The following is a 26,037-nucleotide window of genomic DNA, read 5'->3' as shown; positions in this document are numbered from 1 at the left end:
CAGCGTGAGGTTTTTTATGGTGGCTGGAGTGCCAATCCTGCCACCAACCCCCAGGTTTTTCCATGCAGGTTGGAGGGCCTACATGCAGGGCTGGGTGCAGAGTCTGGACAGAACAATAGCAGGTTAATGGCCTTGCTCAAGAGCCCAACGAAGTAGAGTCACGTTTGGCGTTTATGGGAACTTCTGTAAAAGGTTGATGGACGAGTGTATCAGCGGCATATCAGTCTATTGTCCCGCCCGCTTTCGCTCACATTGGGCCAGCTCTGAGGAGCAAACCAAGCCGAATCCAAGTCGTCAGTCTCAAGGCTCCTTCGAGTCAAACCAACGTTTGCCCGCTGACCTAACTGTGCCATTACCGGGTAATATAAAGCGCCGTAAGATGGGAACTTAGTAATCAATCTTTTAATGACAAGCCACAAAGACGTTTCTTAGTCAGAGTTAATAGTTGCACAGAACCGCCCTCGAGAGCAAATCGATTGCTGCCCACGTGCATTGCTTGTGAGTTTATTTAGGGTTACCAAGAAAATTTTCCACGCGGCTGCTGTCTGTATGCATGTACACAGTCGACCTGTTTACTGTTTGTGCTGTGACCTTAATTTGAGGTGATCGACCTTGAAAACAAATGTATAAACTCCAGTCGTCTTCGGATGATCCGTGAAAGCGCACTTCAGGAACTGCTCTGATCATGCTGCGTCCTCCAGTTACCATGCCTGGGTCTTCTGTGGCTCACTCGACCACTGTTACGATGAGGTCCACCTCCGGGTCTTGGGGATCCAATTCAGAAGACGATAGTACAATGCCCCTTATCCCACCAGACCTTCTGGATACTTCCACCCCGCAAGTACCCCGACAGACCTCCGAAAACCTCGATCCTGGTACCAACGGTGTAATCCGGTCTGACGAATCAACGACATTGCTGGGTTCTTCCACCGGACTGGCCGCATACTGCATCCCGCAAATCACTATAACGGAAAGTTTCAGCGACGCTGACCCGAGATGCTCCAACGAGGCGCCAGAAGAAACAGGAACATCGTCAAACATTGAAAGCAATTTCTCTGAGGGTTCTCCGGGACTTATTACCGTAACAGAGACTCCCAGTCCGATGCGAGCGCGATCCAGCTCAGTTTCCGGGTGGGCCAAGCGTTTGGGAGAAAGAGCGGCGTCGATTCTGCACGTGCAGTCTGACGGTGCTGGGACAAGTGCGCACAATTCCCACAGTGACAGTCCTGGCCACATGAGACCACGATCCAACTCCACAACAGGCTGGGCAAAACGCATTGGAGAAAAAGCAGCGTCGATTCTGCACCCGCATTCGGACAACAGTGGATCATCCGTGTCAAAGACCACCAATAACAACAGCTCAAGTGCACACGACTCGAGATCCCACTACGAAAGCCACGGCCGTGATTCTGATTTGACTAAACACTCCGAAGAATCGGCAACACTGAACTCTCAGACCAAACATCGTGGGTCTTCCACTCAATACCTTGAAGTTACAGAGAGCCCCGGTCCCATGAGGCCCCGCTCCCACTCTGCTTCGGGATGGGCAAAGCGACTTGGGGAAAGAGCGGCTTCATTACTGCACCATCATTCGGATCCATCCGGGCCTTCGGTTCAGCACAGCACCGCGACAGATAACATCGAACCGATGAGACCCCGATCCCATTCAGAAAGATTCGGCGCCAGTGCTGGCTGGACAAAGTGCATGGGAGAAAGAGCCGTGAGCGGTTCGGACGGCGGCTTGTCAGCGTGGTCGAGATCCATTTCTGAAGGGGAATCAGCAGTCCCTGGTCGCAGCAGTGAGTGTAAGCAGCTGGACAGCATTCCAAGTAAGTGTTGGGGCTGCAGTGTATTACCGCGACTCTTCGTAGCCGGGCAGAATTCGCCAGATCTCCTCGCGCGAACCTTTTCCCCTGCGTTTCAGACCTGACTGAGGGGTTAAGTGCGTGAGTGAGCAACGCGAGAGACTGTCACTGGCGTCCCGTCCGGGACTGATTTCTGCACTGAAAGGAAATGGCAGTTTTTAGCTCCACAATTCTTACTTATGAGAATCCATTTTATTTTCTCAATAAAGTAAACCTTTCAAAAGTAATTAAAATTCAGGGGTAGGTAATGTCGGTCCTGGAGGGTAGCAGTAGCTGCAGGTTGTTATTCCAGCACAATTGCTTAATTAAAAACCAGTCCTTACCAATCTCAGACCTTATTTAATTTTATGGCTTGTTGGTCTGCAATGTTAGGTTCTTATATATTGGATTTTTTTTTCTTCTCCAAGGATATCATGCAAACGATTTGAAGCCTAAAACGGATCATTTTCAGTCAGTCACATTTTTCTCTTAAGTGTTTTATTAAACCAGATAATACAAGATGAATCCAGAGCGGTGTAAAAAAGTTAGACGGAGAACTGCTGGCTCCTTTGTCATCTGCAGCTTATTGCGAATAAGGAGCCATTAAAAACAGCGAATGCAGCTGCTTAAGACTGAAATAAGTAATTAAAGGTAGGGAACATTAACAAGCGAGACCACCAAATGCATGTTTCATTCCAACAGATGGAGCATGACAAATATTTGCATTAATAAAATTCATTACTACAAATGTTTGTGATATGCTATCTGTTGGAATGGCAAATGCAATGCATATGTCTCTGTTATATGCCATTTGCTATTGGATTCGTAAAAGCAGTGTTCATATTTGTGATGCATGTAGTAATTAACCCCTTGGTGTGAAATTCCCCTTGGGATTAATAAAGTATCTATCTATCTATCTATCTATCTATCTATCTATCTATCTATCTATCTATCTATCTATCTATCTATCTAAAATGCATTGCATTTTCATTCCAACAGATGGTGCATTAAAGACATTTATAGTAATAAAATTCATTACTACAAATGTTTGTGATATGCCATTTTTTGGAATGACAAATGCAATGCATATGTTTCTGTTATATGCCATTTGCTATGGGATTCGTAAAAGCAGTGTTCATATTTGTGATGCATGTAGTAATAAAATGCATTGCATTTTCATTCCAACAGATGGTGCATCATAAATATTTATAGTAATAAAATGCATTACTACAAACATTTGAGATGTGCCATCTGTTGTAATGACAAATGCAATGCATACGTCTCTGTTATAACCACAGAATAATCACAATCAGAGCTCACCAACGCCAGTGCATTCAATGAACCACAATGGACTGTGGGTTATACTCAACCTTTATAGAGCTGAGGGCAGTCCTTTGACGATGATGGGCAGGTGGCTCCGCCTCTTGGAGGACTGCCCACAAACCACACATGGTATATGTGTAAAGAATACATTGACATATAGAAACTAAAATATCAACAATGTTAACATAAAAAAATTGAACAAAATTGACATAAACAAAAAAAATTGAGGCTTAGCCAAAGGGGAGAACCCTGGCCAGAACATAACAATGTCCTTCTCCAACGTCCTTTCTCTGCAAATGATATGTCCAAAGTAAGATCGTTTGAGTCTAGCCATTTGAGCTTCCAAGGATAATGTTGGCCTGATCTGCTCCAATACCAATCTGTTTGCACACCAGCATCCATAATTCAATGGCATAAGTTTTCTTCCACTCCACTTTTCTTCACTGTCCCACTATGAAGTGACTGAGAATACTGTGGCTTGAACAAGTGCTTTATCTGAACTTGAGAACTGTGGTGTATACCCATAGACCATTTGCAAAGCTTCTAGTGTAGCATGGCTTGAAACTCGGGTATCACATCTTCAGCAAGTGAAATAAAGTGCAATTGTGTTCTTCATCAATGTCTGTATCTTTTTTAGGCGCTCAAAGACACGCTATCAACATCTTCATAGACAGCGCTTGGGAAATTTCCACCTCTCCTAATATCGAGAATGGTCCGTTTGTTGACTGGGATAAACTGGAGACAAGTTCCCTCAACAGTAGTGATGAGAACCTCCCCCTTGACCCGAAGTTGCTCAAGAGAATGGCTCGCTCAGGCGCCTGGTCAAATAACCATGGTTTACGGAGGAAAGCTTACAACCACATCATTGGCCGCATCTTGTGCAGAACCATGACTCCTGATGCTACTGTCTACCATGATATAGCCAGCAAGTTATTTGGAGAGAGGAGTGTGAGTACTCACCCTTTCCCAGAGTTTGTGGAAGGAAGCCTAATCCCAATGTACTATTTGAACCAAAGAGGGCTTAATGCAGTTAAGAAGATCCTGCTGTGCATTGAGAACCAGTTTCCTGACATCACCTACTGCCCGGTACTCCCGGCCATTGTGGCGCTGCTTTTGCACTACAGCGAGAGCGAGGAAGAGTGCTTCCAGAACGTCTGCCGACTCATTGCATGTAATGACCCCAAAAAGCGGTTCATAGACCAGACCTTCTTAGCCTTTGCCTCATCCTGCATGACCTTCGGAGACCTAGTCAACAAGTACTGCCAGCCTGTGCACAAACTCATCGCGAGCACTGACCATAATCGCTTCAACGTGTACTCCGAATGGATGGTGTGGCTCTTTGGGGGGCTTCCATTTGAATACGCCATCCGTGTCTGTGATGTCTATCTGCTGGAAGGTTACAAAGTTCTCTACCGCGTGGCACTTGCCCTTCTCAAGCAGTATAGAGTCTCGGTGACCTTCAGGGAAGCTGAGATCACTGACATACAGCAGGATATCCAGACCTTCATGACCAAAATTGGAGAATATCTCACAGTGGAAAAACTTCTGGAGAAAGCCTTCAGCATTCGGCTTTTGTCGCGGAAGGACATCAAACTCCTGCAGGAGGCAAATGGGAAGGCTCTGACAGACAAAGGCATCAGTGTGTCTCAGCGGAGGTGGGTTCAAATGAAGCCAGCGCCGGCTGTACAAACTTTAAGCAGAGATCACTTGTCTTAGAGGGGCAGCAGTGCTAACCCCAGAAACAGTGAAACAGCAACATTTTACAGATTTCCTGCATTTTTTCCGATAAAATGAATTCCACAGTAGTCATTGAAATTAAGTGTCCAACATAGACAAGCAGGAAAACAAACCTTAGCTAATAATGAGGGGTCCCTGAGTATGATCTGAGCACCACCAGATTCTAAGTACATTGCACAACCCAGCCTTGAAGAAAGAGCTGCGTCTATACCCTTATCAGCCCTACAAAACGCTTTTTACTATGTGTGTTGCTATGTATACAGTATGCCAGTCACGTGTTAAGAAATACCAGGCGGTTTAGGGTCTGTCTTATCTTTTGGCATGCCAGTTGCATATTTTTCAATAAAGATCTAGCATATTAGTGATTATATTCTGTAATGCCTGGTCATGTATTGTCTTGGGCATATGCTAATCATATGTTAAAATACCATGCTCTTTAGTAAATTTTATATTGAGCCCAATTTGGTCATGTCAGGTATGTATTTGTAAACACCAACGTGAACTGCTGGTGATTAGTGCCTTTAACCCAGTTGCCAGTATGTGCATAGGCCTACCACATGTTAACAAATACCAGGCTCCCAAATTGTGCAACTAATTATGTGTCACCAATGGGGATGCCAGTCATGTATTTCTAAATACAGATCTTAGACTATGCCACTTGTGAGATTATGAGCATGCTTGTTGCACATTAACAACCATCCAGCTCTTTAAATTGAATCTTGCGCCATCTTGCTTTTATTATGAGCCAGATTTTGACGTTGCAATTGAGGTCTTTGAAATAGAGATCAGTGCTCATATTTATCAAGAATCTTAGAATTACTTCGAGGGATTCTAAGATAAGAATTTGTCCTACCTCACAGTAGAAAGTGAGAAGTTGTTATGAAGTGTCCCACACCCACTCCCAGCATTGATTATTAGTTCCAACAGATGGTGTATCACCGGCAGTAGCACTGCTTTTACGAATCCCATTCCAAATGGCTTATAACAGAGACATACACATTGCATTTGTCATTTCAACAGATGGCACATCATAAATATGTGTAGTAATGCATTTTATTGCTATACATGTTTGTGATGCACCATCTGTTGGAATGAAAATAAAATGTAGAATGTAGAAATAAAATGCATAATATTTGTCATTCCAATAGATGGTGCACCACAAACATTAACACTGATTTTACAAATCCCATAGCAAATGGCATATAACAGAGACATATGTATTGAATTTGTCATTCAAATCCCATAGCGAATAGCATATAGCAGAGATATGTGCATTGCATTTGTCATTCCAACAGATGGCATTTCACAAACATTTGTAGTAATGAATTTTATTACTGCAAAATTTGTGGTGCTCCATCTATTGGAATAAAAAATGCAATGCATTTTAATACTACATGCATTCATAGTAATAAAATGAATTATATTTGTCATTCCAACAGATGGTGCATCACAAAAATTAACACTGCTTTTACGAATCCTGTAGCAAATCGCACCACAAACATTGTAGTAATTAATTTTATTACTGCAAATATTTGTGATGCGCTATCTGTTGGAATTAAAAACGTAATGCATTTTATTACTACATGCATTTGTAGAAGTAAAATGCATTGTATTTTTCATTCCAACAGATGGTGTATCACAAAAATGAACACTGCTTTTACGAATCCTGTAGATGGTGCATCACAAACATTAATGCTGCTCTTACGAATCCCTTAGTAAATGGCATATATCAGGGACATATGCATTGTATTTGTCATTCCAACAGATGGCATATCACAAGCATTTGTAGTAATGGATTTTATTAATGCAAATGTTTGTGATGCTCCATCTATTGGAATAAAAAATGCAATACATTTTATCACTCTGTGCATTTGTAGAAATAAAATGCATTGCATTTGTCATTCCAACAAATGGTGCATCACAAAAATTAACAATGCTTTTACGAATCCCTTAACAAATGGCATACTGTATATCAGAGACATATGCGTTGTATTTGTCATTCCAACAGATGGCATATCACAAACATTTGTGATAATGAATTTTATTACTGCAAATGTTTCTGTTGCTCCATCTGTTGGAATAACAAGTTCAATTCATTTTAATGCTACATGCATTAGAAAATACATTCCAATAAATGGTGCACTACAGACATTAACGCTGAGGTCTACTTTGATTACTGAGATTTCAAGCTTTCTTTGGCAGGTGGCACAGTTAGTTGACTGGTGTATTAGTTATTACTTCTTCGATTTAGCCATTGCCTCCTCTAAATGGATAAATGATCAATTCATTCTTCTACTCACACTTCCTTTCTTCACTCAGTTAATTCATGGACATATGCATTAATTATCATCAATTACTTTCTCCATTTGACAGTTCATATGAACTTACTGTATACTGTATTTGCGCTCTTCTACACATACCAAGCTTTTCCCTTTCACCAGGTGTGTGTCATAACTACATACACTGTGCGTTTCTCCTGTAAGCATGTTTTGTTCCGTTTTTCACATCCAAAGGCCCTCTGTGTTCAGTTGCAATCTGCTTGGACTGAGATTGCAATCTGGGATGTTAGTGCAAACAAACACAATAGGAACATAAAAGGCATCCCAAACTGGTACAGGCTGGATCTCAAGCGTACTCCATCACATTTAGACGTCATACCGGGAGGATCTGTGGGGCTTGTTTTTGTTTTTCTTTAAGCTGTTTGTTATTCTCCTTCTCACGAGTTTTATGTTGTGAGTGCAGCGCTGCTTGTTGTCAGTTGTTGATTAGGAATATGGGCAAGAATGCAGATAAATACCTATGACAGTGGGTCTGACCAGCTGTCCCCGGGCTCTTCACTGTGACAAACAGAACAGGCCACAAATGTCACTGTGCCAGATGAGGCCTCACTTACTGCAGTACAATACAATACAATTTATTTTTTGTATGGCCCAAAATCACACAAGAAGTACTGCAATGGGCTTTAACAGGCCCTGCCTCTCGACAGCCCCCCAGCCCCAGCAGTGTCTCTGTCTGCCAGAGTGGCCTCTCACTGCAGCACACCAGCACTATGCTGTGTACCCCAATCTTTATTGCCGTCTCACTGTCATTTGATTGGCTTCTTGGCTGCAGCCTGATGTGGCTTTTGGCCTTGTATGGCCTTGTCCATCTATCCAACCACCCATCCATCTAGTCATCTTCTATACTGTTCACTCATTTCAGGGTAAATATCACAGCAACACTGGGTACAAGGTGGGAAACTAAACTAAATGGGGTACTAACTCATCAAAAGCCAGAAGATTCACAGCACACAAGAGTGACAGAAAGGTGTGAAGCCTCTGACACAGAGTCAAAAAGCAGGCCAGGCTTCCTACTATTCTGCGTGTTGTGCTATAGGTGTACCATGTTGGCGTTAGGCCTTTAAGGAAAGCCAACAGAGTCCCAAAATACCTTGAAAATGCCCACTGGTGGGGTTTAGCAAGTATTGAAAGGGCAGACATAGGATTTATAAATAATACGTTTATTATCACAAAATGCTCTTCAGATAAAATTGAACTTCAAGAAGCACAAAAGGCATGAAATTCCCAACATATACATCCCGAGAATGGTCACAAAAACAGAGCACACAGGTCAAAATCCAGAAAACTGATAATCAAAAAGTAGCAATAAATCACCAGAGAGCTCACCAACATGTTTAATGAACCGCAAGGGACCATGGCTTCCCTCAGCTTTTATATGGTGGACAGGTGGCCTTGCCTCTTGGGGGAAAAACACATGGAACTGAGTAGAAAATACATAGACACAGAGGAACTAAATTATCAACACTGTATCATTTGTATAGTTAATTCTACAAATAATAATCGTGAGCAACAAAATTTAGGTAAGCAAAAGAACCAAAAATGAACAAAAAGACATAAATAAGGAATCTGAAACCTAGTCAGGGGAGGAACTCTGGCTGAAATATAGCATGTTTCAGCAATGGTTCCCCAACTGGCTGGGGTTCAGGATTGTCTCTTATGTCAGTTTTCTTATTTTTTAAATTAATATGGTTAATAATAATAATAATAATCAGGGCAGGTCAGGTTGCAGAGCATGCACTGCTACTGCACGTTGCCACACCCACCGCACAACGAAACAGCTCAGGATCCTGGTTGGCAAACCCTCTGGCAGACACGTGGTCCAGTCCCTCCCTCCGGAAATGACCCTCTATCTGCCGCAGCCAGGTGTTAAGTGTGCGTCCCCTTGACCTGGTCCAGCCACTCGGGAATTCAACAATGAGGATCATGTGAGTTTGATCACCCTCTGGGAATCGCGTCACAGGGCAGTAGTGCCGTAACTGACGCTCCCTCGCAATGCAGGTAATGCACCTCATTCAGGACTCTGTGAGCAACACAAAGTCAAACCAGTGGTACTCAAGGATTCTCTGTAGAGACACAGCACTGAAGGAGTTCAGTCATTGCCACTGGATAGCGTCCATATCTCGTAACCATATAGCAAGACTGAAAGGACCAGGACTCTAAAGGACTCTAAAAGACTTGGACCTTCGTCCTATTGCATAGATATCTGGAGCACCACACACCCATTTCCAGCAACCTCATGACCTCCCATGCTCTCCCAATCCGTCTTAATAATAATAGTAATGATACATTTTATTTTTATAGCACCTTACTTTCCTTATGCCTGTGTATTTTTTTTATGTGCCATGTGTTTTATGGGTGGTCCCTCAATAGGTGGGGCCACCTAACCATCACTATGGTAAGACTGTACACAGCCTATAAAAGCCAAGGAAAACCCACAGTCCCTTGCGGTTCATTGAATGCGCTAAGTGGTTGGTGAGTTCTCCCATGTTTATTTGATTATTACTGATTTTCTGGATTTGTTGACTTCTTTTGCTCTGTTTTTTCGACCACTGTGACCACGGTTGCTATTGGGATCGCCTATTTTGAAGGCTTTGCTTTCTGTCCCTTTTGTGCTCCTTGGAGTTTCATGTTCCATTTTTGCTTATAATAGTTCTTTTATTTAAAAACATTCGTCATTTGCCTCTGCACATTGATTTTGATGGTCTTTACCTCCTCAAGTGAGCATTTTGAGTACTTTTTGGAACTCTGTGCTGCGTTCTTTGAGGCCTTGTGCCAATTCAGCTCTTTAAGGGTTTGCTAGAAACATAGCAGGCACTGCTCACCACATAATAAGGCTCATTCCTGGGTAGCCTTAGTGCTTACTCCAATGGCCGGCTTCAGACCACACCTGCCCCAATGGGGCTTTAACTGTGCTAAAGTGCTAAAATAATGGCAAAGTCCCAAAAATACAGTACTAACATGAACGTTAGTAGGCTTTGTACCCTAGAAACCAAGTTACAATAATTATTCTATAACACTTCAGCAATTATTTACCGCTCTGATGCTAATCTTTCTGATCATAAAATAGGTCATTACGACAGCAATTGATGAGAAGAATTCATAATTAATTTCAGAATATTAGAGTGCTTCTTTCTCTTGCACGATTTGGTCCAGAAACTAATCAGCACATCGTCATCTTATAGCAGGCTTAAGTTTCAAGTTTGGTATTTTTCTGTCAGGCCATTTTAGCTCTAGACCGTCTTCAAGATACTGTGTCACACAGACACACACCCATCTTTGAGATATCGATGTTTTCAGTATCAGGGGACCCTAAAGCATCGAGATCCGTCAAAATCCGGATATTAAAATGATTGCCGAATCTAAAGCTTTCACTCCTCCCCCATAGGTGATAGGTTATGGTGGGGGAGGCTGCAAAGCAAAACTAAATTCAAAATACTCAACATGGGAGGGGATTACCGTGAACCGTAAGAAAGGGCAACAAAGAGAATCTTTATTTAAATAAAGGATTCTTGGCATTACTGGAAAAAAGTAACAAAAATCTCAAAAATATAACCAGGTGAAAGGATTCGCCCATGAGGTAATGTACAGAAAATTCAATAATCGAAATCCAAAGAATTTCCAGTAAACTAAGTAAATCAAAAAAACAGCAATACTCAAAACGTGAAACTCTCTTCCAGCAAAGCGCCTTCAAGGAACGGCAAGGAACTCACTTTGCCATCCTGCCATTATAGGCTGGGGGTGGGCCCTTAGCAGTGAGGAAACGGTGGCCCCGCCTCTTAAGGGTTCACCCGCAAAAGAGAACACGATTTTTCACATGGAAACTAAATAATGGGTGACTAAAATAAAATTGCACAACAATACAACATTAGACAAATAATATTGATTTTCCTGATAGTAATTAAGTCAAAAAGGAACAAAAAAGACATAAAAAAATTAAATTTAAACATAAGCCAGGGAAGGGACCCGGCTTAAACATAACAAAAGCTCACTCACAGAGAGCCAATATGGAGATGGTAGTTAAGCTGACTGTCTTTGTCTGGACTGTAGTCCAGCATGGCCTCTCATTGTAATGTGGTGAGCTTCTCTTCCACTGACATCCTCTTCATTAAAGTTTGCATTATGGGATGCCTCTCTTCTCACCCCCCACAAAACATCTAAATGAAATCCGGTGTGCCCAGACTCACCCCACTCTCATGTGTTTACTCTACTCACTGCAGTCTACGTACATTTGAAGGTCACCCCATGCTCCTTCTTCATTGGTCTCCATCTTGTATCCTTACTCCTTGAGTTTTTCGTAGTTTACTGCATTGTTTGTGTTCTTCCACACAGGCATTCAATGTATATAGCCGTGGACCTGCAGCAGTTCCATTCCAGCATTGTGACCGCACAGGAAATGAGAATGGTCTGGTCGTGGATCCCGGAGCGCTTTGCCCTTTTCCACCCCACCGTGGTATTCCAGACCTGTGAGCATGGCTACAGCCTGCAATCGTAAGTATTTTTTGATTAGTTAACCTATGAATAATGGTTCTGAAATCTGTGTGACCTTTGCAGAACAAACAGAGTACCAAAAGTAATTTATCTTTCTTCATTTTCTGCCTTTTGTTAAGATTAATAATACTTCTAGAGGGACCGAACAGCTATTTGGTCCTTATACAACCGAAAGCTTGGTTTGCATTGCCAGCAGTAAGTCAGACTCGTTTCTGCTGGGTGTGAGACTCGGCCAAGGCCGCCCTTTCTCTCCGATTCTGTTCATAATATTTTTTGCTGATTTTTTATGTCTACAAGTGCCGATATTTTTTTGCTTGATTTTCTTTGTTTTTTCCATCAGTTGTGGTGAATCCACCAACACTTGGTTGGCACAATCAGATTAGTTAGTAGCACAAGCTCTGCCAGTCGTACAGGAGTACACCGACTTGACGAGAGTGACACAGCTTTGATTTTTCACATCTAGACAAGCCACGTGTTTTGGGTTCAAACTCAGTTATGCAATGTCATGGAAAAAAAATATTTAAGAGGACACAACATAACAGGTATTGGGAACAACATTAGCCAGAACGGCTATGTTTTCCATAATCACTGAGCACAGCATGTCAATGTTTATGTTTTTTTAGTGTAATTAAAAAAAAATAATCTCAAATGAAATGTTCCGTAAAATCATCACCATTACTTGTCTATTTGTCATTGTGGGTTCTGCGTGTTCTCCCTGTGGGTTTTCCATCAGGTTCTCCATTTATCTTCTGTTGTATTATTGTAGGATGAGTGAGACTCACCACATTCTTTACTGTATTGGTCGACTCCCACACCTTAAGATTAACACACACACACAAATACGTATGAGTGATGACTACACTGCCAGCCAGTTACCCTCTAGTACTCCACATAGGGACTCACTCTCTCCAGCACTAACAACATGCAGGCGTCCTCAAACAAACCCCAGAACTAAATGCTACTTTGGTTCCCAAGAATATCCTAAACACATGAAGGCTGACACACCCTTTGGTTATACGCGACTTACTAGCCATCTTACTTCTACCACACTGTTCTTCTACTGGAGTGCACTCTACAGTCTGATAACCCTATAGGTAAAGCAAATGGCAATCTTCCCTACACCAGTTGCCGAATATTTACTTTATTGCTTCAATCACTCTAGGTATTATGGAGCCCCTGATGGGAAATGGTGTCATTTTTTTGTAAGAAACAATCTGGTGTGTACTTATATATCTCGTACCCACCACATACTACCTCATGTGCGTCACTTACTGTCTTGTGCCCACCACTTGTTATCTTGTGCTAATCACTTACTATCTCGTTCTCACCATTTACTATCTCATGTGCACCACTTACAGTCTTGTGCACACCACTTTTCTATCTCATGGTCACCACTTACTATCTTATTCACACCACTTACTATCTTGTGTACACCACTTACTATCTCGTGCGCACCACATTACCTCATACACATCGCTCACTATCTTGTAATTACCACTTACTATATCTCATGCTTACCACTTATTATCCTTTGCTCACCACTTACTGTCTTGTGCTCACAACTTACTATCTTATTATCCTGTGTGCACCACTTACAATCCCATGCTCACCACTTACTATCTCATTCTCACCACTTACTATCTTGTCTGCACCACTTACTGTCTCATGTTCACTGCTTACACTCTCATGTTCACCACTTACTGTCTTGTTCACACCAGTTACTATCCTGCGCTCACCACTTACTATCTCATGCACACCTTTTACTATCCCGTCTGCACCACTTATTATCTCGTGCGCACCAAATATTACCACATACACATCACTCACTATCTTGTAATGACCACTTACTGTCTTGGGCTTACCACTTACTATATCTCATGCTTACTACTTATTATCCTGTGCGCACCACTTACAATCCCATGCACACCATTTATTATCTCATGCACACCACTTACTATCTTTTGTGCACCACTTACTGCCTTGTGCTCACCATTTAGTATATCTTGTGGTCACCACTTACTATCTTGTTCAGACCACTTACTATCCTGCGCTCCCACCTATTATCTCATGCTGACCACTTACTATCCTGTGTGTACCACTTACTATCTCATGCACACCATTTACTATCTTGTTTGCGCCACTTACTATCTCATGCTCACCACTTACACTATTGTTCTCACCACTTACTGTCTCATGTTCACCATTTACACTCTTGTGCTCACCGCTTACTATCTTGTTCACACCAGTTACTATCCTGTGCACACCACTTACTATCTCATGCCCTTCACTTACTATCCTGTGCTGACCGCTTACTATCTCATGCTCACCACTTACACTATTGTTCTCACCATTTACTGTCTCATGTTCAACATTTACACTCTTGTGCTCACCGCTTACTATCTTGTTCACACCAGTTACTATCCTGCGCTCACCGCTTACTATCTCATGCACTCCACTTACTATCCTGTGCTGACCGCTTACTATCTCATGCTCACCACTTACTATCTTGTTCACACCAGTTACTATCCTGTGCACACCACTTACTATCTCATGCTCACCACTTACTATCTTGTTCACACCAGTTACTATCCTGCATTCATCACTTACTATCCTGTGCACACCACTTACTATCTCATGCCCTTCACTTACTATCCTGTGCACACCACTTACTATCTCATGCTCACCACTTACTATCTTGTTCACACCAGTTACTATCCTGTGCACACCACTTACTATCTCATGCTCACCGCTTACTATCTTGTTCACACCAGTTACTATCCTGTGCTGACCGCTTACTATCTCATGCTCACCACTTACACTATTGTTCTCACCATTTACTGTCTCATGTTCAACATTTACACTCTTGTGCTCACCGCTTACTATCTTGTTCACACCAGTTACTATCCTGCGCTCACCGCTTACTATCTCATGCACTCCACTTACTATCCTGTGCAAACCACTTACTATCCTGCTTTCATCACTTACTATCCTGTCCACACCACTTACTATCTCATGCACACCATTTACTATCTTGTGCCCACCACTAACTATAGCATGAGCACCAGATACTTTAAGATCGCACCGATATTGCATGTGCGCTGTATACATTCAGACGAGCACCAAATACCATCACGTGTGACTGTACATCAGTTTCTGTGAACAGGACATATCACTAAACTGTTTGATGTTGCACACACAGTCACACTCTACAGAAATGGATATTGGCAGGTGTGTAAAGCGGGTCAGGTACGGTTTACCCAGCACAGAGTGATCACACTAGTGAAACGTGTTCGGGCATGGAACGAATTGCCAGTGTGAGTACATCCTTCTACACTGTGACCTTGAAACAAATCACTTGATTCGTGACTTCTGATGTTTCTGTTAGTATGTAATTGCATAGACACCATTAAACAAAGTGCCTTGTAAAGAAAACAAAATGGCATTGCAGGACAACACAAGAAAATAAATAAAATAATATCTTAATTATAATCGCAAAACATAAAATGCTCTCAAAATAAGGAAATAAGCATTCGAGATTATAGTTTTGGCAAAGGCACCTAACATCATGACGTAGATGTAGTTAGACAAGTTAAATTGTCCTTTATGGTTTGTTTGAGCAAAATTAAAAACTTAATGGAGGCAGTCTGCATCTTTGAAATATGACGATTTTAATCCACATGTCAAGCCATACTGGGATGGGGGTGGGGGTGGGGCTCAGTAACCCTTCAATTGCATTAACAGGGTTTAGAAAATAGCAGGAGAGATGGATTACACAAGAATACAAGCAATACACCAAAAGTGCTTTACAGGTCCAGGAAAAGGCTAAGTAATCAAAAAACAAAAAAAACAGAACTTTCTGGAAAGAATAAACCAGTAGGAATGATATTTAGAAGCCCAAATCATTACACGGAAGAGTTCGCCAGAAAGTTATTGAAAAAATGAAATGGATAAAAGAAGAGAACTGAGATCAGGCTGAGCACAAGACCTGTCCAGATGTTTATGGAGGAAACTGGAGTTCACAAAGTGTAGAGAAGAAAAAAACAATGGCCAGAAGTTATGGAATGAGCACCAGGGGGGTGGTGAGGGTGGCAAATGTGGCATTCGGTATTTCAGTGCCCGCGGCTTTGGACTACAATCTTGAAACTCCTTTCCAAGATGTAGTCCACGACTCTTAAGATACAGAGGGAGTTTATGAATAAGATAAAGAAAAGTGAAATCTGATCTCGGGAAAGTCTGCAAAAAAAAAAGGGCTGAAGGAAATCTGTTGTGCTCATCACCTTTGTGGAAAGGTCACTCTCTCCGAGCATTCCAGTCCAAGGATGTGGGGGTTACTGGTTGTGTCTACAATGGCGTATTTCACTAAAAGGTGGAAAAGTGAATTAAAAGCAATAGAAGCCCGCACTGAAAATCAAGCTGCTCAGCTGCAGAGGAACAAAACACTCTCTTTTACCACCCTGCCTCCCTGGTCTCTGGGAAATGAAATATTTCCTGATGTCCTCCAGGTGTCAGGCCAGATGTGAAACTGCACCTGCACTGCCTTCTGGGGAAAATGGAGCAGCAGCTGAGGAAGAAAGCAGTTTAGCCAGAGAGGTCAAGCAAGTCCAGTTGCACTTCCTAAATCCCTGGAGGCCTCCCCCCCCCCAAAAAAAAATGTCCATAGGTGGGATGGAAAATCACAAAAATAGATTATAAGAACATGGGTTCACTTCAACTCGGAGTCAGAAGGTCAAGTCCAGTTCAGTCATATTCACCTACTGCTCCACTGTTACGCAAACAAAATATGGAGAGCTGCTTTCCACAGGAGATAGATGGCTTGATCTTACTGCCCTTCTACAGGTCAAGTGACCCGTCTAATGGCCTGTGCTGTCTTTCTGTCTCTCCGCAGCTTTTACTTACACTGTGATGGCTACGAGCCAACAATCCTGCTGCTGAAGACTGTGGATGGAGATGTGAGTAGATGTTCCTTATTTATTATTACCTCTTCCCATCATTTGTTCCTCCACTTCTTAATCATTGTCACCTTTTTCTTTACCTCCTCCGCCTCTTTTATAATCTCAATTCCTGATTATTTCTCATTTTTGTTCTTTTTTTCTGTCAAACAGTGGTTGTCTCCAGTCTGATCTTTTTCATTTTTCCTTCACCCTTTACACCTTCCTCTCATGTTAGTTGTGTATTTATTAGTCACATTCACCATGTATGTCATGTACTAGTGCCTTCTTCATATTGTCCTCAGGTCATCATCAGGCTTACGATTTTAATTTATTTTTCCAACTGTTCCTTGGCCTTTTAACATTATTTACATGTAGTTCCTGAAGTTCTGAAGGTCAAGGAGTTTATTGATAATTCAATTTTATTCCCATGAGTTTTTTACCTGTATTAAATATAGTTCACATGACGTCATTTTCTTTTCTTTATGGGCGCCGTCATTCTGGGATGGTTTTGCTGATAGTTGTATTGCTAGCTTTGACGACCAGGAGTGCGTGACATCATTACCACTACGGCATAAAGGTCAGCATCTTACAACTTCCTGGTGGGTTACTAGTGATGAGTGAAACCCGCTGAATTCACCTCGCTGCAGATTTGGCGAAATAACGAAAATGCATTCGAGTCAATCGGGAGGACAAACTGAACTAGTTTTTTGAGTACAGTCGTGGCCAAACGTTTTGAGAATGACACAAGTATTGGTTTTCACAAAGTTTGCTCTTTGTTTTTAGAACTTTTTGTCAGATGTTTCTATGGTATACTGATGTAGAATTACAAACATTTTATAAGTTTCAAAGGCTTTTATTAACAATTACATGAAGTTTATGCAAAAAGTCAATATTTGCCGTGTTGGCCCTTCTTTTTATTCTCCCTGGCAGACTTTCAATCAACGTCTGGGCCAAACCCTTACTGATGACAGCCCATTCTTGCATAATCAATGCTTGGAGTTTACAAGAATTTGTGGGTTTTTGTTTGTCCACCCGCCTCTTGAGGATTGACCACAGGTTCTCAATGGGATTAAGATCTGGGGAGTTTCCCGATGTGACAGATACGGGGCGCTGTCGTCCCCTTGAACCCTCAGTTCAGACGCCAGACACCAGATAAAAGTCCAGATATTATTTTTATTAGGACAATAAAGTGCACAAAGCACCCTCCACTCCACTATACTCATACAATAAACTCAATACAATTCTCAATAAACAATCCTCCACTCCCAGATGCGTTGCCACCCTGCCACCCAGCTCAGCTCATCGTCTGGGATCTCCCACAGTCTTTTATATTCCCTGACCCGGAAGTGTTTCCGATCCCTTAGTCCACGTGACTACCTATCACTTCTGGGTCAGATCAAAAAGTTCTCTTCTTCATCCTGGAAGCACGTCATTTCCCATGTCGCTGTGACTAAGACGTACTTCCGGGTTATAGGGCACGGAACAGTCCTTGGGCCTCCCTGCAGCGTCCTCTAGGGCTCCCTGTGGTATCCAGCAGGTCTGTGGATGAAAACTCCAATGCCCATAATTCCCTGATGGCATTCGGGGCGCCTCCATGCTGCAGGGAGGGCTCCACCTGGCGGCCTGGGGGTATTGGCCGGGATGACTGGCCGGCCATATTCCACACTGGCCATGGACCCAAAATTTCGATGTTTTGTTCCCCGAGCCACTTAGTTATCACTTTTGCTTTATTGCACAGTGCTCCATCATGCTGGAAAAAGAACACAGCCATAAATTAAGAATGGTAGCAAAACACCCTCCGAGAGCAACTTCTCCCAACCATCCAAGAACAGTTTAGTGACTAACAATGCCTTTTCCATGTAAAAGAATGAGTCTCAACACACTGGAAAAGTTTGGGGCAGCCACCCATATATTGTCCCGGCAAAATGGGTCTTGAAATAAGCACTGGTGTGCATGGCTTGAGTTCCAGACAGAACTGATCTGGTGGGGGAGAAGATGGCGGTTTTAAAGGGTGATGTCATCTGAGACCGGAAACCGGTAGAGACGTCTTTCTTGGCGCCAGAACCAGAAGTGATGTTGTTGTTGTTGTTAAATCAGGCAGATTTTCCCGTATTTGGCCTGCAGAGATAACAGAATAAGGTTTAGCGCACCCCGCCACCCCTTGGCCTGGCAGATAACTACCTCCACTTGGTCCAGTCAGCTTCCTCCTAGTCACAAGTGTGTGACATTCAGCATGATGGAGCACCGTGCTGTAAGGCAAAAGGGAAATTGAAGTGGAATGAGGAACAAAACATCAAAATTTGGGGTCCATGGCCAGGAACCTCGCCAGAGCTTAATCCCATTAAGGACTTGTAGTCAGTCCTCAAGAGGCGGGTGGACAAACAAAAACCCACAAATTCTGACAAACTCCAAGTATTGATTATGCAAGAATGGGCTGCCATCAGTCAGGATTTGGCCCAGAAGTCGCTTGACAGCATGCCAGGGCGAATTGCAGAGGTCTTGAGAAAGAAAGAAGGGCCAACACGGCAAATATGGACTCTTTGCATAAACTTAATGTAATCTATACTAATAAACGGCAAAGCCCTCACTGACTCACTGACTGACTGACTGACTGACTCATCACTAATTCTCCAACTTCCCGTGTAGGTGGAAGGCTGAAATTTGGCAGGTTCATTCCTTACAGCTTCCTTACAAAAGTTGGGCAGGTTTCATATCGAAATTCTACGTGTAATGGTCATAACTGGAAGCTGTTTTTCTCCATTTACTGTAATGGAGATGAGCTTGAAACCCATGGGGGCGGAGTTTCGTGACATCATCACGCCTCTCACGTAATCACGCAGTACGTAGAAAACCAGGAAGAGGCCCAAAAAGCGCTGAAGAAAACATGCATTATATAATTGAGAAGGCAGCGAAACAATAAGAAGCGAGCGAGTGACATATACAACCATATTCATGAGTTCTGCTACTTCGGAAACAAAGCACGATATAAACCTAAAGTTTAAATTAAGTTCATAGACAGGCTGTCGCTGGCGTTTGTAATTTAGTGCCTACCCATATAAGGCCGTCCGTCAGCGGCAATCCAATAGCAAACTGCCACGGGTAAATATTCACGGGTGAAGGACTGTCCTTATGCAGAGGAAAATGATGGTCAGGGTGGTGTTTGGCACAAACTCAGCGAAACTGTGAGAGAAAGTTTTAAGTGTCAGGACTAAGGTAACATTAAATACAGCCATGGACATAGCACGAGATGGCACCAGCACAGCTGGGAAACTTCGATGCATGTACACCGAGTGGCTCACGTGAACTGACGCAGTGCACAGATAAAAGCAACAGTTCCAAAGAGCGCTGAACAAAAACGAATTACACAATTGAAAAGGCAGCAAAAAATATGAAGCGTCTCATACATACAAGCATATTCATAAATCCAGCTACTGCGGAAACAAAGCACACGTTGGAAAAAGTCAATGTCCCGCTAAAGGAAGACAGTGTAAAAAAAACCCGTGCATGCAGTGTGTCGGGTCTCAGATAAAGAGGAAGACGAGCTGTTTATTGATGCAGTAAGAAACGAATCGATGAATGATTACAACGATTGACAAATACGGAATGTAACTTGAACTCGACACATCCTACAAATACGAACCTGATTGAAAGAAATAATGATAATCAAATCCTTGATGACAGCAACACTCAGTAACACTCACAAAACAATTACTGTATATTGACAGTCATGTTACGTTATTTTTAAAATGTTCCCTTTTCTTTTTCATAGCTTCTTTAACACACTACGTCTCCGCTGCGATACGCGGGTATATATATATGTATATATATATAACTCGATCTACATACTCGAATAATGGATACTTTATTCGCCATCAATGATTGTTTTGGTAAAGCCATACTCAGTGTATTCATTAGATGAACGGTAAAAAAGTAAGAGCGAGGGGAGGATGACTTATTGAGGCATGCAAGCAAAACCACAATAGCACGCGGGCTCGATGTACGAAAAAATATATCTTTTCAAGTTCTATTTACTCCATATGTGTCAAACTCAAGGCTTGCAGGCAACATCTGGCCCGGTGTAATTATATCCGCCCGAGATCATTTTATATACTGTATTATTGTTATTAATGGCCGGGGATATGAAGCACTGGTAACACAATAAACTACAGATCCCATAATGCAGCGCTTCAGCTGCCTTGCCGAACACTTACCGCATCCCCGCCGTCTCTTCAGTCGTTTCCTTACTTTGCGAAGGAAGCAGCTTTCTCAGAGTTTCTGCACTGTTTTATAAGCGAGCGATATATAAGAAAGTCCTTTTTCCTTGCTTGCCAACAAGCAGCCTTTTATTTAATCCATGGGTTCTCCGCTGTTTCATTGTTCATTTATTACGATTTTTATAGTTATTGTGTAGGTTTTATTTAATCCACGGGTTCTCTTCTGTGTTCACTGCGGTGTCTTCTTTCGTTTGAGCTTCGCCAAGGAAGCAGCTTTCTCACAGCTTCTGCACTGTTTTAAAAATGAACGACATATAAGAAAGTCCTTTTTCCTTGCTTCACTAACAAAGCAACCTTTTTATTTAATTCACGGGTTCTCTTCTATTTTATTGTTCATTTGTTACAATTGTTACAGTTATTGTGTAGGTTTTATTTAATCCACGGGTTCTCTTCTGTGTTCACTGCGGTGTCTTCTTTCGTTTACGACCTTCGCCAAGGAAGCAGAAACTTACAACCACGAAACTTTGTAGCGGCACAAGACTTCAGGTCACATCTCTACAAAACAACCTAATTGAAGCAACTATATTTACTGGCAGTGCCTCAGGTGACACAGTTTTTATTCCTCGCATCCCCGTTATACCATCTAATCTCCCATTTCAATTCAAACGCGTTCAATTTCCAGTAAGGCTCTGCTTCGCAATGACAATTAATAAGTCTCAGGGACAAACACTACAAAAGGTTGGCATTGATTTGAGGCGGGATTGCTTTTCACATGGCCAACTGTATGTTGCATGCTCAAGAGTGAGCTCAGCACACAGCTTAGTCAGATTACAACCAGACGGCCGAACTGACAACGTGGTATACAGAGAGATCCTTAACAATTAATTTTTACATATTTTCGTTCAGTCTAAAATGTTTACTTTTTATTAATAAAAATATTCAGACAGTATTTCACCGCTGCGAAGCGCGGGTATTTTGCTAGTCTATACTAATAAAAGGCAAAGCCCTCACTCACTCACTCACTGACTCATCACTAATTCTTCAACTTCCCATGTAGGTAGAAAGCTGAAATTTGGCAGGCTTATTCCTTACAGCTTACTTACAAAAGATAAGCAGGTTTCATTTTGAAATTCTACACATAACGGTCATAACGGTCGATAACGGTCGACAACGTCCGCCATGTTGAACTTTCTTATTTATGGCCCCATCTTCACGAAATTTGGTAGGCGGCTTCCCTGCACTAACCGAAACCGATGTACTTACTTATTTCGGTGGTAAGACGCCACTGTCGGCCGCCATATTGAACTTTCCAACGTCACCAATTTTCAAACTTCCCGTGTAGGTAGAAGGCTGACCCCATCTTCACGAAATTTGGTAGGTGGCTTCCCTACGCTAACCAAAACTGATGTACGTACTTATATCGCTGGTATGATGCCACTGTCGACCGCCATATTGAATTTTCCAAACTTCACTAATTCTCCAACTTCCCGTGTAGGTAGAAGGCTGAAATGTGGCAGGCCCATTCCTTACAGCTTACTTACAAAAGTTAAGCAGGTTTCATTTCGAAATTCTACATTTAACGGTCATAACGGTCATAACGATCAACAACGTCCGCCATATTGAACTTTCTTATTCATGGCCCCATCTTCACGAAATTTGGTAGGCGGTTTCCCTGCGCTAACCGAAACCAATGTACATACTTATTTCGGTGGTATGACGCCACTGTCAGCCGCTATATTGAACTTTCCAACGTCACTAATTCTCCAACTTCCCGTGTAGGTAGGAGGCTGAAATTTGGTACTTATTTCGGTGATATGATGCAACTGTCGGCCGCCATATTGAACTTTTAATGGAAACCGATGTCCGTACTTATTTCATTGGTATGACACCACTGTCGGCCGCCATATTGAACTTTCCAACGTCACTAATTCTCCAACTTCCCGTGTAGGTAGAAGGCTGAAATTTGGCAGTCCCATTCCTTACAACTTACTTACAACAATTAAACAGGTTTCATTTCGAAATTCTACGCGTAACGGTCATAACGGTCAACAACGTCCGCCATGTTGAACTTTCTTATTTACGGCCCCATCTTCACGAAATTTGGTAGGTGGCTTCCCTGAGCTAACCGAAACCAATGTACGTACTTATTTCGGTGGTATGACGCCACTGTCAGCCACCATATTGAATTTTCCATCACTAATTCTCCAACTTCCCGTATAGGTAGGAGGCTGAAATTTGGCAGGCTCATTCCTTACAGCTTACTTACAAAAGTTAAGCAGGTTTCATTTCGAAATTCTACGTGTAATGGTCATAACGGTCAACAACGTCCACCATGTTCAACTTTCTTATTTATGGCCCCATCTTCTCGAAATTTGGTAGGCGGCTTCCCTGCACTAACCGAAACCAATGTACATACTTATTTCGTTGGTATGATTCCACTGTCGGCCACCATATTGAACTTTTCAACAGTCTTTGTTACTTATGGGCCCATCTTCAAGAAATTTGGTACACGGGTTCCCAACGCTAACTGAATCCTACTTACATACATATATATGTCCATAGCCTGCAGCTCGGTCACGTGTGGCGGCGTTGGTCCCCATCCCAACGCCTCCCGTTGTTGGCTGCCTGCCTATATAAGGCCGTCCATCGCTCCAGTCTCTACATTCCCTTCCTTGCTTCGCCACGGGATTCACGTCTCCCTACTGATAACTACAGACTTTTTGTTTAATCCACGGCTTCCCCACTGTTTTATTGTTCGTTTATTACAATTATAGTTATTGTGTAGGTATTTTACACTTACTTTACATTGTTCAGGTACACATTTCCTTTATCATTCCAACCGTACCCCCATTAACATGTCTATCGAGGTGATCACCATCGATCTAAGAACTATCACTTACCGAGTGGTTTCCATGCCCGGAGATGGCACCTACCTTTCCCATTCTCTTTGTTACATATTGCACGGCCATATCAGGCTCACTCTTGATATCCGGAGGAACATTGTGTCTTATGTATTGAATGACTGGGACAGGTTCAAGGTGTGGACTGATGGCGGTACAGGAGATAATTAGACTACACAGGAGCACTAGAAGAGTGAAATGCTTAAGCCCTTTATCTATTGATCTGCATGTGAGTTGATGGCTGCCGCTGAATTGTTCGGTTGTTGCTTTCAAGTGTACCGAAATGGCCAAATTTGTACACCTTTCGACAACCGCCAATGCCTCTTAAACATCTTAGATTCACAGGTGACGATTTCAGTAGTGGACACTTTGATGTTTATGAATGTTTAAACTCTCAAAAGCTGGATGTGAAGTTATCGATGAAACCGGTTGTGTGCTTACAGCGCTTGACAGATGCCGAATGTCTCTTCAACACAAGTCCTACAAATACTGTCGTAATTGAAACAAACCATGAAACTCAAACCGATTATGACAGCAGCAATCCAAGCTGTGACATTTGAGACAAGATTACTGTTCACATGGCCAACTGTACGTTGCATGCTCAAGAGTAAGCTCAGCACACAGCTTGGTCAGATTACAACCGGAGGGCCGAACTGACATTGTGGTATACAAAGAGATCCTTAACCAATAATTATTGGTATATTTTCCCTCAGTTTAAAAAGGTTTAATTTTCTTCTCAATAAAACTTTTAAGGCAGTACTTCGCCACTGCGAAGCGCGGGTATTTTGCTAGTTGTCAATAAAAGCCTTTGAAACTCATGAAATGCTTGTAGTTATATCTCAGTATACCATAGAAACATCTGACATAAAAATCTAAAAACAGTGAAGCAGCAGACTTTGTGAAAACCAATACTTTTGGCCATGACTGTAGATCATAATGGTGCAATGGCCTTTTTATGTGTCCCTGAGGGCTAGGGAAGCGTATGCCACCCATGCCAAAGTGACAAAAAGGTGATCTGAGCTGTGAGGCAGCATTACTAATCACTGTGCCACCGTGCCTCGAGCAACAATAGACATGAAAATCACTAACAAAATACTGTATACAGTGGACCCTTGACTTATGAACTCAATTCGTTCGAGAGGGCTGGTTGTAACTTAAGTTGGTTGTAAGTCAACACTATTTTTCACATAAGAAATAATAGAAATACCCATAATGCATTCCGAACCACCCACAGCAACACTTACTTAACCTTTTCATAATAAAAAAGGGTTGTATAATATGCATAATTTACCAAAAACACCAATAATTTTTCTAATGTACTAAACAAAAAGTTATAAAAAGTGCCTGGCCTACCAGAAACAACAATTTCATACTGTACTCATCATTTAAGTTGGCATCTTTGGCTTGCAGGAAGGGAGGAGGAGGAGAATGAAATGGAGGGTGGTTATTGTTTGGAAGGAGCATCCTTATACAGATCTTTTCTTTGTAATGAGATGGTGGATTTCGACATGCTGTACATATTAGCGAGATTGATCACACGAACGCCACTCTCATATTTCCGCACAATTTCCTTCTTCGTTTCGATTGTGATCGCTTTCTTTACCTTCGTTACCTTCTCTTCCTTCCTTAGCAATTATCGAAATAAATTATATAAATCACTGCACTGACCGAAATTACATCCACAAAGACATGTATCTTGGCTCCGACTGACGCTTACGAACACTCACAATCGCACAATCGGTTACACGTGATCACATTCGAGACATAACGCAAGACATTGGTCATAATTCAAAACAAAAATTTTGGTCGTAAAACCAAGTTGTTCCCATGTTAGGCCGGTCGTATCGAGGGTCGACTGTATACTCGCGTTTAAGTTCTCCTGTGGATATGCCGGGGCTTGATTTTACCGTATAATTTCCGGTATTTTATAATATTGTATCAGTGGAATGTGGAAAACTTGTGCTATTGGTCCAAGAGATTATGATATGCTAACGCCCACCTGTGAGAGTAACCACGGAGCACAAAGCCTTTTCTTTCTAAGTATTGTGCCTACGTGACCACACGGTGATACCTGAACTATTCTGAAGTGACGTTTGCACTGTTTTTTGTATCTCACACCCTCATACACCTTTATCATAAGAGCATCCCTTATCTACGATGGAGCATTCTATCAGAAGAAAATATGAAGCTGGATTTAAATTAAATGACGTTGAAGTGGCGAAAGAAATTGGTAACTGAGCTGCTGCAACAAAATTCGATGC

The 26,037-nt window shown here is 42.2% G+C and overlaps 1 protein-coding gene across 1 annotated transcript in view; it reads left to right on the top strand.

Moving 5' to 3' along the window:
* Positions 1-618: 618 nt before the first annotated feature.
* The window catches only part of LOC120517758 (TBC1 domain family member 24-like), a 42,789-nt gene continuing 17,370 nt past the window's right edge, over positions 619-26,037 (top strand). The window contains exons 1-4 of the mRNA XM_039740224.1: positions 619-1,829; positions 3,805-4,822; positions 11,573-11,731; positions 16,617-16,680. Of these exons, the coding sequence (XP_039596158.1) occupies positions 686-1,829; positions 3,805-4,822; positions 11,573-11,731; positions 16,617-16,680 (2,385 nt within the window). The 5' untranslated portion in view covers positions 619-685. The remainder of the gene's footprint in view (positions 1,830-3,804; positions 4,823-11,572; positions 11,732-16,616; positions 16,681-26,037) is intronic.

The sequence above is a fragment of the Polypterus senegalus genome, chromosome 17, assembly GCF_016835505.1.
Source record: "Polypterus senegalus isolate Bchr_013 chromosome 17, ASM1683550v1, whole genome shotgun sequence".
Lineage (NCBI taxonomy): Eukaryota > Metazoa > Chordata > Cladistia > Polypteriformes > Polypteridae > Polypterus > Polypterus senegalus.
The sequence above is the reverse complement of the archived record's forward strand: the minus strand, read 5'-3'. Positions and strand labels throughout refer to the sequence as shown.